The sequence below is a fragment of the Neophocaena asiaeorientalis genome, unplaced genomic scaffold (genome assembly GCF_003031525.2).
Source record: "Neophocaena asiaeorientalis asiaeorientalis breed wild unplaced genomic scaffold, Neophocaena_asiaeorientalis_V1.1 scaffold133, whole genome shotgun sequence".
In the NCBI taxonomy this organism is placed as follows: domain Eukaryota; kingdom Metazoa; phylum Chordata; class Mammalia; order Artiodactyla; family Phocoenidae; genus Neophocaena; species Neophocaena asiaeorientalis.
In genome coordinates this window covers 5,124,486-5,143,770 of record NW_020174429.1, presented here as the reverse complement: position 1 = coordinate 5,143,770, position 19,285 = coordinate 5,124,486, and the positions used below count along the sequence as shown (strand labels likewise).

Below are 19,285 nucleotides of genomic sequence, written 5' to 3'. Positions count from 1 at the left end.
ACACCACCAAACACACACACACACACACACACACACCAGTGAGATCTAAATCAAGACATTAACTTAATGTTCAATTTACAGTTTCTCCCCTCCTCCCAGAGTAGGCCTGAGACCAAAAATGGGGAAGAGGCAATGGGACTGTCTGTCACCATTTTTTTTATTCTCTTGGGTCTATTCTTTCCCCCTCTGCTTAGGGTTTCTCCAGGGTAGAAAGAGAGGATGGATTTGCAGTAAAGAGACAAAGGCTGTTTTTCTTAGCCTGTGCTCTTGAGAGTCCACAGTCATGGAAGGCATCCACTTGCCTCTTTTTGGGGAGCAGCTCTGTGTTCTTCAGAGGCCCCTCCAACCTAGGAAGCCCCGCCCTGGACCCCTTCCTGCAGCAGGCACGGCAGGATCTGGCTAGTCTTCTGCACCAGCTCCCAGCTCAGCTCCGTTCCAGCCAGTGTCCCTCTAGTGTCTTTTGGTGGCTGTAGCCTTAGCAGCCAGGACCTTGTGGGCAAGGCCTTTCAAGATGTCTTCCGCCCTGCTTTCTTCAAGTGCAACTCACACCCTCATTCTTCCCAAAGGTGGAAATCGAGCTTCTCCCCACTGTTGCCTTCCCCTTTCTCCTCCTGCAGTTGTGGGCAGCTCCAGACAGCTTTTAGTCAGGGTAAGTTGCCCATTTTCCATTTTTGCAAGACAGTAAAACACATACACACACACACACACACACACACACACACACACACATATTCTGTTCAAGGGGTTTTCTTGGTATCTCCACAACTTGACTTGTGGGGGAAAGAAAACACCATGATGATGTCTGTCTAATCCTACGAATTTCAACACTTCAAAGAATCCTCCATCCCTAATGGCAGTTAAAGGGAATGATAGGAGAATGTACCTCATACTTCTCTTTAGAAATACAGGACTACTTATCTTGCATTTTCCTCAGCTTTATGGCCTTACATGGAAATCAATGTTAACTAGAATTCTCTTATTCTGTGACTTGTGTAGCAATCAGTATTAGTGTAAATGTTGCCATATTGTCGTTGCTAATGAGACAGCACAGAGTTTTTAAACCATGGCTCACATTAGAGACCTTGGTTTTAGAGGTTCCTTTTCCCCTCCTTATCCATTACTCTTTTGGCGGAAGAGAATGTATTTAGTCACACAAATGAGGTCACATTCACATGTAAGGCACATTAAATGGAGGGAAAACAAACAGTCCATCAGAGAAACTGGTGATCTTGAACAAGAATTAATGGTACCTTCAAATTCCTAAATAGTTCCTTTCATTCCTTTACTCATCTGGGACTGCGGTTCTATGGTTGCTTTTTTGTTTTAATCAAGAAAAGCAGAGAAAGTCATCGCTGTGAGCATTATTATGAGAGTCTGAGCATCTTCAGATAATTGGTTAGAGATGCACAAAATATAAGGCCTCAATAGGCACACTGTAAATGACAGAAGCCAAAGAAAGACTATGTCTCATATATTTCAGTAGCTATATAGAAATTTCTGTTTTCTATTAAAATTACTGTTTCTAAACAGAAAATCTGTTTTCTATTAAAATTAAAATTAAAGCAGGGAAAGATTAAGACAAGGTTGAGTCAAGAGGAAGGAAACTGGCCTAAAAAAGTTGAAATTAACATAATCAATAGGTGGTATGAAAGCCTTTCATGAGGAGGTATTAATATTTTAAGGTATTCTGATCTATAGAAACAAGTGTTCAGTCCCTGCTTTAAAAAAAAAAAAGAAGAATAAAAAGAGAGAAGGGATGTTTTTGACCTTCTTTAGTGTAACCACATTTCAGAGTAGCTGACCAGCTGGGTTTTTTGTGTTTGTTTTTGTCTGTTCGCTTGCTTTCTGGAAATCATATTGTTATGGGGATATTACATGACATGTCTATTATAGATTTATGCTAGTTTTGAATACACCACCATATTAAACCTCTAAAAGGTTACAGAACAAAATAAAAAACTTAATAAATGATTGAAAAAAGGACAACTTATCAAAATCTGTTCTAAAAAAAGAGAAGAATGTTTTTACTTTCAAGTGATTACTCCTGTCATTTTTCTACCAACTTCCATTGACTTAAGACTATAAATAAGCATGTATGTATACATGTATATGCTTATCTATTTTATATATATTACATATATATATATATTCCATATATAGAGTTTATATGAAACACCAAGAAGAAAGGTAGGCCACAAAAGAGGGGAGACGGTAGTAATTTAGTGGTCGTCATCTTGACTGTATCTCACTGGATGGAGATATATATCGATAGTCATAGATATAATTTGCTAGCACAAATATACCATCAATACACACATGCATACCTGATTAACTAAATAACTCAATAATTCCAAACTGACTTTGAGAATAGGGAAAACAGTACAGATTTCACAGATGGACCATGCAGAACTGCAACTACAGGAACCAGAGCAAGGTTCACTTCATCTTACCAGGCTTAGGAACAATGAGCTGTGCACTGGTCTGGGCGTTTCCAGCCTCATTTTCACCCACACACTGATAAAAGCCTTCATCCGACTTCACCACCCCAAGGATTCGTAGGTTGCTTCCTCCCTAGGGAGAAGAAAAAGCAGGTAAAGCATTTGAAAAAGCAAAAAAACTCCAAGTGACCAAATGATCACAAAACAAATTTTAATCAAACTTCCCAAAAGAAACCAGAAGGGAGGCCAAGAGGGTCCTCAGCCTTACAGATATGTCCTGTGTCATCTGGGAAACGTCACAGATTCCCAAGATTCTGCTGAATCCACGTGCCGCAATTTAACCTAGTTCTGCCATGAAAAGTATACTCCCAAGAATGCACATCCTCCATGAGTGAGCAGTAAACAGAAAACTCTTTTATTAGGTATGGACGAAAGAGAGGTTAGTATCAAAAGAAATCTCATTCTTTTCCTTGTACTGAAGGAAATAGTTTCAGTGGGTGCTGGAGGGGGAAAAAAAAGCAAAAGGAAACAAAAATTACTTATCTTTGCAGCTTCTAAAGGACAAGAAATCTAGGTTGGCTATTTTCTGGACATTTGCCAAGAAAAAAAATATCTGAAAATCCTTTTAAAATTGTGTGCCCTTTCGGGGATTTGGAGGAGGGTATGGTAGATCTTTTATACCCATGTCATTCTTGTTATATGGCCGAAATGTTTCACCTTCAGTATCCATAAATTAAAACACACCAATGTTAACTCCTGTTTTATGTAAATTGGGCCACCATAGTTTTCAAGGATGGATGATAAAATGATCTGAAATAGCATTTAATTACAGTAACTCAGTTTATCTTCGATAGTGTAAGAATTAGTTCAGTAAGTGAGACGAGTTAAATCACTTGCCCTGAAGTCATTAAGAGATAAATATTACCTCATGGGGAATACTTAATTGTTTTTAGTGTCTTGTAGTCAATTCTCAGCTGATGTAAAATTCTTAAGATAAAGTCGACTAACTTACAATTAACAATTCTCATATAAGTTACTATTTGTGCTAAATGTTACACGTGTGACAGATCTGGAGCTATTGGGGAAATATTTTTAAGCACAATTTAATGTGAAAAGGGCTCATACCATACTTTTTTTTTTTTTTACCTTAAGAAAAGGAACATTTTAAGTAGGTTGGCTATAATAAGTCATGCTGGGGGAAAGATTATTCAAACTGTAGAAAAAAATGAAATGCTTCATTTTATCCTGTGTCCTTAAGGGCACTCAACAATTTCCTCTATATGCAAGTAGCATATATTTTAGGCATATACAACACATCTCAAGTTGCCCCATGGCAGATCATTTTTAATTCAGTGATAGGGGAAACAGCATTGCATGTAAAGGAACTAATGGATTGATGTGGCATTCAAAAGTTAAATTGTTTTCCTTTCTTACTCCATTCCCAACCAACTAAATGCAACTAAAAATGAAAAATGGTAAGTGGTGATAAACATAATAAAGATATTCTTTACGGGTGTATTCCTTAAGAGCCCTTACAATGTGACAAAATGCATGAATCAAGAGGTGACGAAAGTTTCTGAAAGCCGACTGATCATGCAAGAGGGACCACCAGCAAGAGGCACTGTCGAGCCATGGAGAGAGCTGTGCCTGAATTCTATAGGGCACTTACACTATAATTGCCATCTCCTGGGAGACCTGGCTTGGAGGACCACTTTTCTTTGACAGGGTCATGTCTGCATCTCAAACATAAGAGAAATGGATTGAAAGCCTCCTTCTTTAGCTGCAAAGTTCTTTGATATTTAAAAAGTGCTTTTCATATTTCTCAGATATTCATTTGAATTCAGAACCTCTGATGCTGACCTATGCCAAAAGGAGAGTTTTCACAGAGCATTTTTAAATGAGCAAAGCATTCTGCTGGTAGCAGCAAAAACAATAATAATAATGATAGGTATGGATCACTCACTATGTACCGGGACAACAACTCAGTGAATATACCACCATTATCCCTATTATCTCTCTCCAGGGAAGGGACAGAGAGGTACACTAAACCTTATAGGAACTATAAGAACCACTGTTCTTGGCTTCAATTCTTTCCAAAGTTTAGAACTGCAGAGGATGTGAACTCTGGGTCTTCAAATCCTCTCCACCACTGCCACCACCATTGTCACTATCACCATCATCACTGCCCTTTTCTACTGCTCATGGAGGATCAGCTGGCCTATCTGGAAGAGCAGCAAAGGAGCAAAGAGTGACCATCCTAATTACCAAAGTAAGACTACCATATTCATAAGTAGCGCATCTTACTTGAAACTTTATTATAATGGGCCAAATTTAAAGAAGTAAGAGATTCTTGGATTCATACAGTCTAGAACTAGATTCTAAACTCTGTTTTTTCAAGAACCACCAATGAGAATATTTAGAAAGCACTGGTCTTAGGCCCCCCATTTTTTCTTCATTTGTTTAAAACCGTGTCTGTAAAACAAGGGGGCTGGACTGTTTAATGACTCTTTTTTAGCTCAAAAATTCCAAGTCTAAAAAATGATTTGCTTTATTGGAACAATTTTCTTCATACATCATAAACATTCCCAATAGGAATGTTGTTCCCAAGAAAGAAAAGCAACTGAAAACAGAGTAGACAATGAATGGGATTGTAACGTGAATATGAAAAAAGATAGTTACCACTATCTGAAAATAATCACTAGGAATGACCACATCTCCATTCTTCATCCAATTCACAGTGGGCACAGGCTTCCCAGAGACTGCACATTCAAACTCAATATCCATGCTTTCATAGGCATAGAGGTTGGAAGGGTGATTTAAAAACCATGGTGGAACTGTAAAGACAGAAAAATTAAAAGTGAGTGGGTGGGGATGTGAACTTGCATGCTAACATCTTCTCTGATTTCGAAACAAATATTGAAAATGTTTGTAATTCAAATAATTCCCCTAAGCCCTTAGTTTACTTTATAGGAACTACTGTAGGACATGATAAACTCCCTCTGCCCCCCCTGCCCCCCGCCAAATGCAGTTAAACAGTGTGTTGTTGTGTTAATGGTGTCTTGCCACAAAGAATGTAAAAAACAACAACCTTTGCATATAATAAACAAAAATAAATAAATAAAAATTTTAAAAATGCATATAATAAACATTCTGAATAAGTGTTTGTACCTAATTGACCTACATAAAGGACACTGGAAAGTCCATAAAGCTATGGAAACTATGCTGATAAAGCAAATAAAGGGGAGCTCATATGACTGACACAACCCAGTGTATAAGACATGAACGCTTAGTGTCTGTGTAATTCTAGAGTTTCATTAGGATTTAGTTAATGTGACGGACTCGTTCCTATTGAAACTGGCTGTGGTGATAGGGCACTAAAAATGACCATCATCTTTACTGTGGACACATGCCTATTGTCCTAGCAATAATCTACTCTAGTGCATTGCTATACTATATTACTATTTTCTCAGCAGGGTACATGATACACTAATTTAATGTCTTAATTACCATAATACTCATTACTCTATGATGGAAATTTGCAATTGAAAGGAAATTACAAATATAACACACCTTCGCCAGTGAATCTCTCAGACCTGGTGCCTCAAAGCACTGTGTAGGAAAGGAACATTTTAAAAAGTGATGTTGGAAGGGATAAATTGGGAGATTGGGACTGACATACACACTCTACTATATATAAAATAGATAACTAATAAGAACCTACTGTATAGCACAGGGAACTCTATTCAATACTCTGTAATGACCTATATGGGAATCCAAAAAAGAGTGGATATATGTGTATGTAAAACTGACTCACTTTGCTGTACAGTAGAAACTAACACAACATTGTTAAATCAACTATACTACAATAAAGAAAAAAATGTTTTTAAGTGATTGTCATTTTCTTCCACTGGGAACCTTAAAATGATGTGAAACTTGAATATTTATATTGTCTGAAATCCAGGTTAAATTCACAGGGAAGTAGAAGCCTTGATCCCCTTTTCACCTTGGAAATAAATATGTATTTTTCATAGACATTTTTAAGGACAGATTATAATTTTTGTCTTTGCTGTTGTTATGCTCAGTGGGTAAGGTGTGCTAATTTTTGCTTCTTTGAGTAACCACCATACTTTGCTCTTTCCAACCACCATCAGCAAAACTTTCCCTTGAAGTCAAAGTGAATTTGTAATCTTTGATGGTCATTGCCTTCTAGAAAAATCGAAGAGCCAGTGGAAGGCACCCAGGATTCAAGTCCTAGTTCTTCTACTGAATGATCTTGGAAGTCAGATCTCTCCCCTCCCCGCTCCTCTCCTCTCCTCTTTCTCTCTCTCTCTCTCTCTCTGTCCCTCCCTCTCTCCCCTTCCCTGTCTTATCTTCCTATTTTTAACTAAATATTTGGGCCTCTAGTACCAAACAATTTTTAAATTCTTGAATCTTTCACAGGGGCAACTTGGTTTAGATGACTTGGCTGGGATTCATTAATATTCACAGATTAAAGATATGGAAAAAATGTGTCTGAGAGCTTTTCTACAGAGAATGTGTCACCACTGTATATAGGGCTAAGATTAATTATTTACAATTTATAGTAATATTAGACTTTATTTATTCTTTCACCAAATTCACTGAGAATGAACCAACATCAGAAATATTTCTTGAGTGCCTCTGAGCAGATACATTTATTGTCTCTTTTGGATTCTGTTGTCAATTTTATCACAGATTTTGATCAAGTATTTATTTACCAGCCAATAGCCAGTATTTATTGAGAGCTGACTGTACCATTTATTAGCCTAAGCACTTTATTATTCACACCAGAACTCTTTGAAGCAGGCTCTTTTACCCCCATTCTAGAAATGAAGAGACTGTGGTGTGTAAGCAGCTTCTCCAAACCACATAGACAGGCTGACTCCACTGCCTACATCCTGAACTATTTTGTAATAGTTCTACCTCTGGAAAATTCCGATGGAAAATTATTTTGCCACCAAAAAATTCTGATGGAAGGATAACTCAAAAATATTCCCAAAGCCTCAGTGATAATAGAAATTAAGCAGTTAGAGCTGTTAAAAAAAAATAACATCACGTTGTCTATTCTGCCTCTCCCTTTAAGTCCTTCTTTCCTGGTGCCATGAAAACTGTCTGAGTCTGCTAAGCCCTGGTGTTCATGTTCATCAGATTTCCTGGAATCATCTGTGCCCACATCAGAGTTTTCAAAATTCAGATGACTTCCATAAGTGGATCTTGAAATTAATTTATGGGGTTGAGACTAAACTTTAAATAGATATGCATATAAGTAATATAAATATACATAAACATATATCATACATAAACATATACATATGTGTGTATATATTTATACAGAGAGAAGGAGGTTTAGTATTCTCTTCTCTTCCTGCTTTCCTCTTCTACACTCTTAATCCTTCCTATTCCTATGCTACTCCTCTCTCTTTCTCTTTTCTTGTGATGAGCAGACTAGGATTTATTCATCCTATTTTAGGATTGCTTCCTAGAATTTAGGACCTAGGTATACCTTTCACTGCTCTGGGGTACTAGATTCTCAACACAAATATAAACTGGGACTAATGAGTGAACATGACTTATCGATGGTTGTGGACATGTTTCTTTAGCATTTTTCTGATCATGAAGAGGGAACTCACACACTCCTTCTTCCATGAAATGTTGTCTTTCATGAAGCCGATGATGGGTTTTCCTGCTTCTTGCAGTGCTCTCTCTCTCTGTGCTCAATTTTTATACCACTTATTATTGTTAGATATTTTTCACCTACATCATTATTTACTAACCAGACTATAAAGATGGGGCCTGAAGCATATGCTTTTTCTTTTAATTCCCTTTGAATATTAACATAGTTCTCCTTCCTTTCCACTCTCATGGAAGGAATAATTCACTACTTTAAACTATTTGGGGGGCAACAATTTCTTAATGACTAATAAAAATGAAGTGCCATGAATTTTCAAGCTTATCAAATCGTTCCATTCACACAGTTTTAGTGCATTTCAGAGAACTGCTTAACATACACGTATGATGCTACAGCAATTTCAGGCAAGATATTGATTTTGTTATACTTTCCTTCTTTAGATAGAATAAAATTCATGACCAGAAATAAATTACCACATTTTCATTAGATCTTGGTTTCTCAGGGTCTTCTTAAGTACTTAGAGTACATATATAGAGAATTTTTATAACTTAGGGGTTGAGGGAAGAAGAAATAGTGACTACAACAGAAAGATGGGAAAAATATGTCTGTTCTAGAAAATGCTACCATATTTAGAAATGACTAATAGATGAGAGATCCCTCTACACTGCAATCATTAGAATTGTACAATTAAACCTTAAATTTGAATAAAAGTTTTCTCTAAATTAAATATTTTATAAATGAGTTTCTATGCCGTGACTAATCATTTGCATTCTGTGGGGTAAATTTTATTCGGTAATTTCAGCCCCAAACCAAGTCATCACCAACAATCTAAATAGTATTAAAGGTTTTATTTCACATAAAAGATGCCTCACAAGTATTTTTAGTAACACTTATCTATTCTTTTCCAGTTATTTAGGTACAAATAAATGTGGGTCAATTCTAAAATACTGCTCTAGGACACATAATTAACACTCTGTATTACCTTGACATTGAGAAGATTCGATACATCCTAAAAATTTACTACAGCTCTTTGAAACTGCAAGAATGAAACTTGAAAGGAATGCAGGTGGTTTAAATGAACACTAGGCAGAACACACAACTGGTGAATGATAAACATGATAAACATCATGGGAATGATAAACATCAAGGAAAAATTCAGATTAGTGAGATTTTGTTAGGAAGACAATAGAAATTACCATGAGCCTTGATGGGCTACATTTTTATCCTGAGAACACTGGAAAACCAGCTAGTGTCCCTGAGCAAAACACTTCTATCTCTCCAGGCCTTTTGGAATTAATTTGTTGTTGAAATAATGGACATAAACCCGTTGGTCTTCTCTTAAATGCAAATACCTGAAGATTCTGACCAGATCAAAAATCTAAAATACGTTTGCTGCCAAACTGGGTTAACTCTATATCCAAAATAAATTGAGTTCTTTCAAGTACAGTCAGATAATTTCACCTTAAGGAGCCATAGTTTGATATGTAGTCACATTCAGATGACTACAAAGGAAGCCATCTGGTGTTGAATGTAGGTTTAGAGATGACATAGCACAGGGGGAAAATACTTTTTTATCAATTCAGGCTTCCATGTTAAATGTACCTCAACGAAATCCTACTTTTATGGAATAAGGTTTCTAATGGACATTCAATTTATAGGTTAGAAATAGCTCTCTGATCCCATAGTTTCAATTCTTCCTGCACCAACTTCTGGTGCCAAAGTAACTCTTTCAGCTAACTTGATCTTTAAATGAATAACCTTCCTTCTCCTTTATTTAACAAGGAGCTGTGTGATATATTTCTGCCCAATCCGACACTTCTCTCCAGGCCTTTTCTTATGTGACTAGTGACTTGAAATCTGCTGAATATTTTTCTCTAGTTTGTTCCTTCCTACCTACACATCTGTCCTCCCCCATAGGACTGGGTGCTGAGATTTGCATTTCACTCTCTAAGTTGTCTCTCACACATACCTGTCTGTACTCTCTTAAAAAATTTAGGTTGGGGTAAGTTGGGTTCTAGCCTTAAGTGACTAGAATGTATCCCACATTGGAAATAAGATCTCATTTTAGTTTTGTTCTAATTAATAATATTGACTGGGGCTCCCATTGTTCTAGAAAAATGACTATTAAGCTATGGCTTTTATTCTTAGCATTTTCTATTCAAAAAAGTGTTTCAATTTCCGGGGGCAGGGGGTGTTTGGGTCCTCTTAACTTCCAGAATGTACATTACCTTTTTCCCTGACATATGTGTGAGCCTAAGTGGTATATTTAATTATATATTTTTTTTCTCAAGCAGAAGTAAATATATCATTATTGAAAACTACATTTCAGAAAAGATGATGAAGCAACAACAATTCATCCCCTTGTAGCATCCATCTGGATGCAAATCCACCAAGCTTTTAATTTCTTAAGGACAGGGGCTACCTTACTTCACTTTCTGTCCCCAAGACTAAACATGGGATGGGTGCTAATAAATACTTATTAGATAAACAGGCATGGATGTGGTTTAGTCTTCATAGGCCAATGCTTTGGCATTGCCACTTTCTGGCTGCAAACAGGTAATAGCTATGGAAAAGCTAGATGAGGAACAACATTTAAGAATAAGGATATACTTTTCTTCTAAAGTCAATGCTAATGACAACAATAGAATATTAGAAGCATCAAACTATAAGCTATTCTGCTATAGCTGGCAAAGAGGATATTTTAATCATCTTAGAGAAATAAAAATTGAGACCTTTTAATTTATCTCTTACCCCATTATGCCAAAAAATTTGTGCTCCTATCTAAAAATTCTAGTCTATGTGCTGTGGGGATGAAGAACATCTGACCTTCAACCTTTACTTTGGAGTTGTGTTTAGGTTATTTTATTTTTTATTTTTTAAATAGAAACTATTTAGACCTTAGAAACTATTTTAGACTTCTTGCCACAATTTTCTTTATCCAGACAAATAATCCCATTACTCTTCCTCAGTTTCCGCTGCTTCTGTAATCAGGATTGCTTCTCTCTAAATCCAGACTGAGTTTTCCATTTCTCTCTTTAACTGTAGAGCTTAGGACCAAACAGGGAGAATGATGTTCTAAGGCTCAAACCAATGATAAAAATGATAGGAGGATTAATCTCAAGGCCCTAATCCTATATGCTTACTTAAGTTATCACCATGTCTTCGGAAACTTAATTTGTGTGCTATCAGTGTCCTTCAGTAGATGTTGGCAACTCTCCAACAATTAAATCTGTGTGTGTGTATGTATGCATATGTATATGTATATATAAACACACATATATTAAATACATTTATTTCTATATATTTATATACATATCTGTGCTCCCATGTAATCCTATGTAAACTGTAAAATCACACAGAATACCTATATTTAAAATGTTATGTATACACAAAGACATGCAAATGATATATCCATACAGATACAATTTATAAACATCTTTCTTATCCAATTTTCAACTTTAGCTGTGAAGAAAATGAAAACATTTTAAGAAAAACAAGATAAAAACATTAACTCACGTGGGTTATGACAAAAATAATAAATATTTAGAATAAGTTATCTAGTTCCTAACACTGCATACTGACAGAAATTTTTAAGAGTTATCATTTTTCCCTCAGTCAAATGTTTTCTAGCATGCCCTCTTGTTATTTGAGAGTAAAAGATGTGGATATTCTAAACAGCTAGAAAAAATGTTTCTGTCATGCATGAGAGCAATTTCTGTGTATTTTTAAGTGGACATTGAAGAGTTACAGTAAATTATAGTGAAAACTTTGTTTTTCGAGTTTTTTGTTAGTAGTAGATATTCTATGAGGGAATCTTCCAACACAACATTTAACTGAGACGATGATGAATTCTAACACACAACTAATTTCCCTCCCCCAATACCCAATGAAGTCAAAAGTCCCAGCACACACGCGCACATGGGCACGTACACACACACACACACACACACACACACACGCCAACCATAGCAACCAAAGAAAAGAAAGCAGTCAATTGCAAACAAACAAACAAAAAAATCAAAATAGATGTTTCTGGAATAGAGGAGAAAGTCAGAGCAGGATTTAGTTCCTTATCTGTCCTTAAACACCAGAAACCGCCCTGGACTTTGAGGAAAAGCCTAAGAATTCTCAGTAATACCTCCAAAATTGAATCAATGTGAAACCTATGGAGAATCCTATGTTTTTCCTTCCTTTTCTGATTGAGGAGAAGCTGCAGTGGCTATCAACCTGAGGACCAGCCCCTCCCCTACAGAAGGGAATAGGATACGGAACCAGCCAACGAAGCTGGGTGCTCTCAAAGAGGCCGAATGTTGCCTCAACTGAACTCACTCCCTGACCATTCCTGCTGGTTATTAAATAATTAATAAAACCTGAAATATCCAGCACTACAAACTGGACCCCAAGGGGTCTCAGGCAGCGTGGTAAATAAGTCTAGAAGTAACTTCTGCTATACTGGCACAGTGTCTGGACAGAGTCACCCACACATGAGCAAGATAAATGGCACACATGGGAAATATGGAAATATATTATCGGCAACCATAATGAGAGAGAGAGAGAGGGTGGGGCAGGGAGGGAAAAGTGGCGGGAGGAAGAGAGAGAAACAAAACACTCAACCCAGAAGAAAATCTAAGCGGAGAAGCAGAAATAAATTTCTTAAGTTGTTTCACACAATGGATTTACTTATTATGAAAATAAATTCAACAACACTAGAGGTCAAAGACTAGATGAAAAACAACAGAATGAAATGAAAAGGAAGGTAGCGGACCTAAGGAAACAAATCAAGGGGCAAAACAACATCATTAGAGAGCCAATATATAAATTAGAAAGTACAAGTAACAGACACCACTAAAAACCAAATTACCGATGTGTTGGAAATGAGATAAATGCAGTGAATGCAGATGAAAAAGGCAAAGAGACTAAAGTAATTAGGAAAAGCTTGTATAGAAAGAGGCCAAGCAAAGATGATTTAATATTGAGATAACTGGCATTCTGATGTAGCAAACTCACAAATGGAACAGAAGATATATTCAAAGATAAAATAATAGGAAATTTTCCCTAAAAAATAAATCTGAATTTTTAGATTGAAAGATTATCCCATTTTCCTGGGAAATTGAATGCATAATTCTCAATAGTAAGACATATCTTATTTGAAATATTGAATCTGGAGGATAAATAATTATTTGAACATTCAACAGATCAAAACACATCTACAAGGAATGAGGGGGAATCAGATTCCCATATAGTAATATCCAATGTTAGAAGATAATGAAGCAATATTACCCAAGAATATTATATACAGTTGTTTATTTACAAAGCCATAGTCTAAATTATGAAAGTGCTCAGAAAACATAGCACTTGCTAAAGTAAGTCTGACAACAAAATCCAGGCAATTAAGAAGAGTACCATCAAAATGAAAAGATAGGCATTGTGATAAAATGACTGGTGATGAATATTGAATATAACTCTATACAGAAATAAAAGTAAACACAGTGGAAATAATGTTTACTGAAGATAAGTCAATTGTCATAAACGTGAAAAGGATACAACTAATACCATAACTACCAAAATCAGAAGGTGGGGGAATGAGAGGATGGATAAGATTGCTACCCCCTCATGCTAATCCCTAGGTGCTATCTTTCACAGCAGGAATTTAATCAATTACGCCTTTAAATAAAACATGAACTTTAAAAAACAGTATCTGTAGCTGCATCACATTGTTATAAACATATTTCTACCTAAGTATCCAACTATTTATATACGTAGAAGGATGTATGGAATACTGAGATTTGGGATGATTTTTAAATCACGTGGGTTATTTTCACAAAATTATAGAGTGATTCTTCTAAAACAATGTTTAAAAGACTCTAGAAGTAAATATTCTAAGATGTACAGTGATTATGGAAGTATGGATATATCTTCTTTCTTTTTTTGTATTTTAAAAACATTTCAATGATTAAAAAAGATATTAATTAAACATTTACCTTCTGGGAGGGCTCACTATGACAGTTTTAAATAATAGAACCCACTGGAAATCCAAGACCGTGTATAAATAATACACATGATGTAAATAGCAAGTAAACATATTTATCCTTCTTTTCTTTTCCTTTTATCCTACTTCTTCACTGGGTCTTGGAAGAACTTCAGAGAAACTCTTGTTGCTGGTGACAAGAGTACATAAACCCTTAAGGGAAATCACGTGGAGGTATATCAAATTTGGTGAAGGATGATATATTTCCTATATATTTCCTATATACAGGACGATCTGGGGAAAACCACTGTATGAGAAAAAGGAGAATCAGGAACAACCCTGATTCTGGCTCTACTAAAGGTCAGATTATGGACACCAAGCAAGTAACTGAACTTTTCTTGACTTCAGTTCCTTACTTGAAAACTTAGAAGGTTAAATTGGAATCCAATCATTCAGGTTCTTTGGAATCTCTTCACCAGTTGCTGGGGAGGGGATGGTGATGATGTTTCTCTCCAACCCTTTAATACCTTCAAGGAAAATAATGCTGAGACAGGCTGGGACCCTTTACTGCAGTACGCGCACCTGGACAAACCTCTCCTCGAGCAACAGAATACAAGGAAACTATAAGGGACTAAAAACAACTGTGCATGGGCAGTTAGGGCAAAGTCTGGACAAGAAGATATAAAAAGACCCCCCCCAAAAAAAAATCCAATTGCCACTTCTGAAGAGCCAGGAGCAAAGACAGGGTGTTGGGAGCGAAAGCAGGGTACTGCACATCCGCCTGCACTCAACACCACCAAAGGGGTGGGGAGATCACCTAAGTCACCCCTCCAGCTCGACCGCGGGACACACCCCTTCCCTCACCACATATAAGGAACCATCCCACACCCCCTAGGGGAGTGAGCTAGGGAACATGTTATTTGTTTTCACTCCCACTGCTACAATAGGGGCCCCAGTAAAGCCTTGCCTGAATTTCTTGTCTGGTCTCTTATCAAGTTCTATTGTTTGGGGAAGGTCAAGAACCCTGGTCAGTATCAATGCCACTGTATATAATGAGCTTCTATATTAACTCGAAGCTTCACGAGAACATTCTCTGCTACTAAAACAAAGAAAGTAAATTATCCCCAAGCCCTTTTTTATCACCCCCGCTTTAAAATTCTGGTGAGTCTAACCTGTTAGTATATTTAGCTGGTCCAATGCTCTTCAACATGAACAGTTTACAACAAGTTGATTTAGAAAAGAAGAGGGAAAGTAAGTTGTCAATTTGCTTTTTATTCAACCATTAAAATAATATTTGAATAGCATCAATGCATTGCTTAAAACAATAAATACCAACATAAGTATCTCAAGCATCTTTGAGTCACTTGAGAAAGTGACTCAAAGACAGGTCAAAGGTAATTAGTTCAATGTCTTGCTGTAAAATGACAGTATTCCTTTCATACTAACACTTACATATGGCTTTTAAGATTACTTGGTGTAAGAGTACTTCCAGCATTGATTACATTCCAACTTTCAGATTTCATCTGCCTTTTTCATTCCTGCATTTTGGCCTCATGAGACCTTAGCTATTCCCCTACAGATAAGACCAAGCTCCATGGTAATTTCACTGCTTTACAAACATGGATTTCAGAAACCATGGAGAAGGTGTGTGTGTGTGTGTGTGTGTGTGTGTGTGTGTGCTCTCCCACATGTGCATGTGTGTTAGGATTTATAAAATCTCACCACACAGATAATCCATTTGTAAACCTGAATGACTTCTTGCACAGTAAACGAAAATGGTCTTTTTAAACATTTCGCCTGATAGTTAAAAGCAAAAAGGAATGCTTACAAAATGTGTGTGTAATTCATAGTGGTATATTGGGTTAAAAAATTCAGAACCCAGAAAGTTCATTTTAGTTAGGAAGAATTGGTATCAAATTTTAAAATGCAGTGTATTGAGGGCAAATGATAAAAGCATGCATTAGATTAAAAACAGCAAAACCTACTACACGTTTAACACAAGTTTATATCAAAAGAAATCTAGGAATTTTTGTTGACTGCTAAGAATCCCAATTCTATTTTTATTTATTTTTTGTAAATGGAATTATATTTAAAAATCAGTACATAAACAATAAGAACAAAATCATTTGCTGTATATAAAACTGGGGATCACCAGCCCTGGGAAAGCAGCTGTTCAACAAATGTCTTCTGGCTCTAGGTTTGAGACCAGAAGGAAGAAGAATTTCTTTCTGATTCCAGTGATTATCCTGGCACTTTTGAAGAATTCCACTTTTAAAACCCTGCCCTGGCCTTGCACTTTAGAGGACCCTGAATATCATAAACACATATATGTATGCATGTGTGCACATGTGTGTGTGAGTGCACATGTGTGTGTGTGATAAGGGATGTATTGCTACCTTTATCACTTGCGGTCTGGCAATCAGTGCTGGCATAGAACAGTGTTTAACCCTAAACTTCCTCTCCCGTGACTAACACTCTTCAAACCTCAGGGAAACACTTCATTCCCCTCCTAAAGCTCACCAAATACAACAGTCAAAATGTAAGGCTAACTCAGAAGTTCTTGCATTTTTGACCATGCATTTCGTAGTGAAACCTTCTTACACCCAAAGGCTCTTTGGGAAACGGTTGGAAAGAAAAGCTCAAGGAAATATTTTATGTAATGTTTCGAACTTTACAGAATCCCTTCTATTCCTTCTCATTTGCAGAAGTAGTTGCATAGCTTAACATACGACTCATCAATTACAAGCAAACTGGTTAGAAAACTTATAATCCATCCACTGATTCTGATTAAAATTATATATATAATATATATATAAATATATATATATATGTATATATATATGCTTCTCAGAAGCTTCTAAAAAGTACTTGGCAGATTTTCATACTTGTCATTCATATGTATCTCATGTTTGTTCTTGTATATACATATAATTCCTGTTTATATGCCAAATGAAAGCAGTCACATAAACCAACACAAGTCTTTACTTTGTGACATATATCTCTACACCTCAAACATCTATATTCTATGGCCATATACGTGCCCTTGTATCCTGTTATACCTACTGACATGCCTATAACAAAAGTGCAACCTGCAATCTGAACCTTCTGTTTTCATGTGCATAAAGCTGAAACAAGATTTCTGTATTGTGGAAAGAAAAATAAATCCACCAAGCTACAAGTCAAGTCACAAGTTAGACAAGAAGGAGCCACTTTTTGTTTGTTTTTGCTTTTTAAATAAACCTGAACTTTAGGTAGAGTAGAAATGTAGGCTGGGAGTACTCTGAGGAGAGAACTCTGTCTAGTTATTACTTACTATATATCCTAAAACACAATGAATGCTGAATAAATGCTGATTTGATTGACTGACTGATTGATGGGCTCTATAAAGGATATAGATCTAGTCCACTTCTAGTCTAGAATTCTGCCCTTGCCGCTCCGTGGTTATGGGACTTTGGGTCAATTAATTTCACCTCTCTTAGTCTCCGCGTCTATCTGTAAAGTGAGCATACTAATAACTATCAAATAAAGGTTACCTCAAGGATAAGAGAGAATCCTATAAAACTTCTGTCCCAATAACAGAATTGTATAGATGTTATGGGCTAAAGGTTTATGCTCCCCCCATATTCACGGGTCGAAGCCCTAACCTCCAAAGTGATGGTATTTAGAACTGGAAGGTAATTACTTTGGGAGGTAATTAGCTTTAGATTAGGTCATGAGAATAGGACACTGAGAATGGAATGCTCATGATGGGATTCATGCCCTTATAAGAAGTGGAAGACAGAGAGATCATACACAAAGAAGAGGTCACATGAGAACACAGCAAGATGGTGGCTAGCTGCCAGCTAAGAAGAGGCCCTCACCAAGAACCAAATCTGCTGGCATCTTAATCTTAAACTTCCCAGCCTCCAAAAATATGAGAAATGAATGTCTGTTGTTTAAGCCACCCAGTCTACGATATTTTGTTACAGCAGCCCAAGCTAAGACAATAGCAATTATATATACATATTACTAATACCAGTAATAATCAAATCCTAAAATATCAAAAATGAAAGAGAACTAATTGATTATTTGTCCCAATTTCTTAACTTTACAAATGAGAACATGGAGAACAGGGACTGGTCTTGTACTTTGCTTTATCCCTGGCACCTAGCTTCATGCCTTAGAGTCACTCAAATATTTGTTGACAAGTACGTGCATGAATCAAAAGATAGTAGCATTAAATGTTAACAATGATCTCATATATTTGTTTGTTTTTGCTTTGGGATTGCATAACCTGACCATCTCTGGAGATAGATCTGTTTCCCAAAGTAGAACTCTGACATAAGGCATTTTCCTTTGTTTCTTTTTAGTTTTTGTTAGCCTTCATGTCCCCTACTTTCCAAGTGACAGATAATATAGAATATTTTCACACAACTTTCTCTCATTGAATCTTTTAAAACATCCTTTCAAGCGTTCTCATCAGTTCTAATTTTACAGATGAAGCAAACGAGACTCATGATGGCTAAATGGTCTCCTCCATATTGTGAACCCATAAGTGGAGGGTCAGGATAAAGCCCAGCTCTGCTTGACTTCAAAGGTTGTGCTTTCAAATAGCACCATGTGGTTTTCTTACCTTATCAGAGGTTACATTTGTTGTTACCTATTCATTGTAATTTCCATACCAGTGTGGTTTCATTCCTCCAGATCTGGTAAATTTTTAAGAGTTCAGCCTCTTAAGTAACACCTTCCTGTAATCTTCTACTCAAAATTTATGATAAAAACTCTTAAGAGACCAGGAGGAAAAGATGTAACATGGTAACAGAACAAGGCTGTGTAAATACTGTTCATGACTGTAAACAACAAAACCATGTCAGGTTTTAGTTTAGTTTAGTTTTGTTTTACTGGTACTCCCCTGCCCCGACACACACATATAGTGACTTATTAAAAGGGCAGTTAAGTAGGCAATATATTAAGTATATTATATATTAAATATATATATATATATATATATACTTAAAAGATTTTTTTGATGTGGATCATTTTTAAAGTCTTTATTGAATTTGTTACAATATTGCTTCTGATTTTATGTTTTTTGGTTTTTTGGCCGTGAGGCATGTGGGATCTTAGCTCCCCGACCAGGGATTGAACCCGCACCCCCTGCATTGGAAGGCGAAGTCTTAACCACTGGACCGCCAGGGAAGTCCCTTAAATGTATATTAATGTATTATATTATACATAAATATATATTTACAT

At 36.4% G+C, this 19,285-nt stretch overlaps 1 protein-coding gene across 1 annotated transcript in view; it reads right to left on the bottom strand.

Annotated features, from left to right (window-relative positions):
- DCC (DCC netrin 1 receptor) overlaps positions 1-19,285 on the bottom strand; it is a 782,001-nt gene that overhangs the window by 467,995 nt on the left and 294,721 nt on the right. Inside the window, exons 8-9 of the mRNA XM_024756807.1 lie at positions 5,118-5,272; positions 2,451-2,571 (exon numbers count right to left, since the gene is read on the bottom strand). Of these exons, the coding sequence (XP_024612575.1) occupies positions 2,451-2,571; positions 5,118-5,272 (276 nt within the window). The remainder of the gene's footprint in view (positions 1-2,450; positions 2,572-5,117; positions 5,273-19,285) is intronic.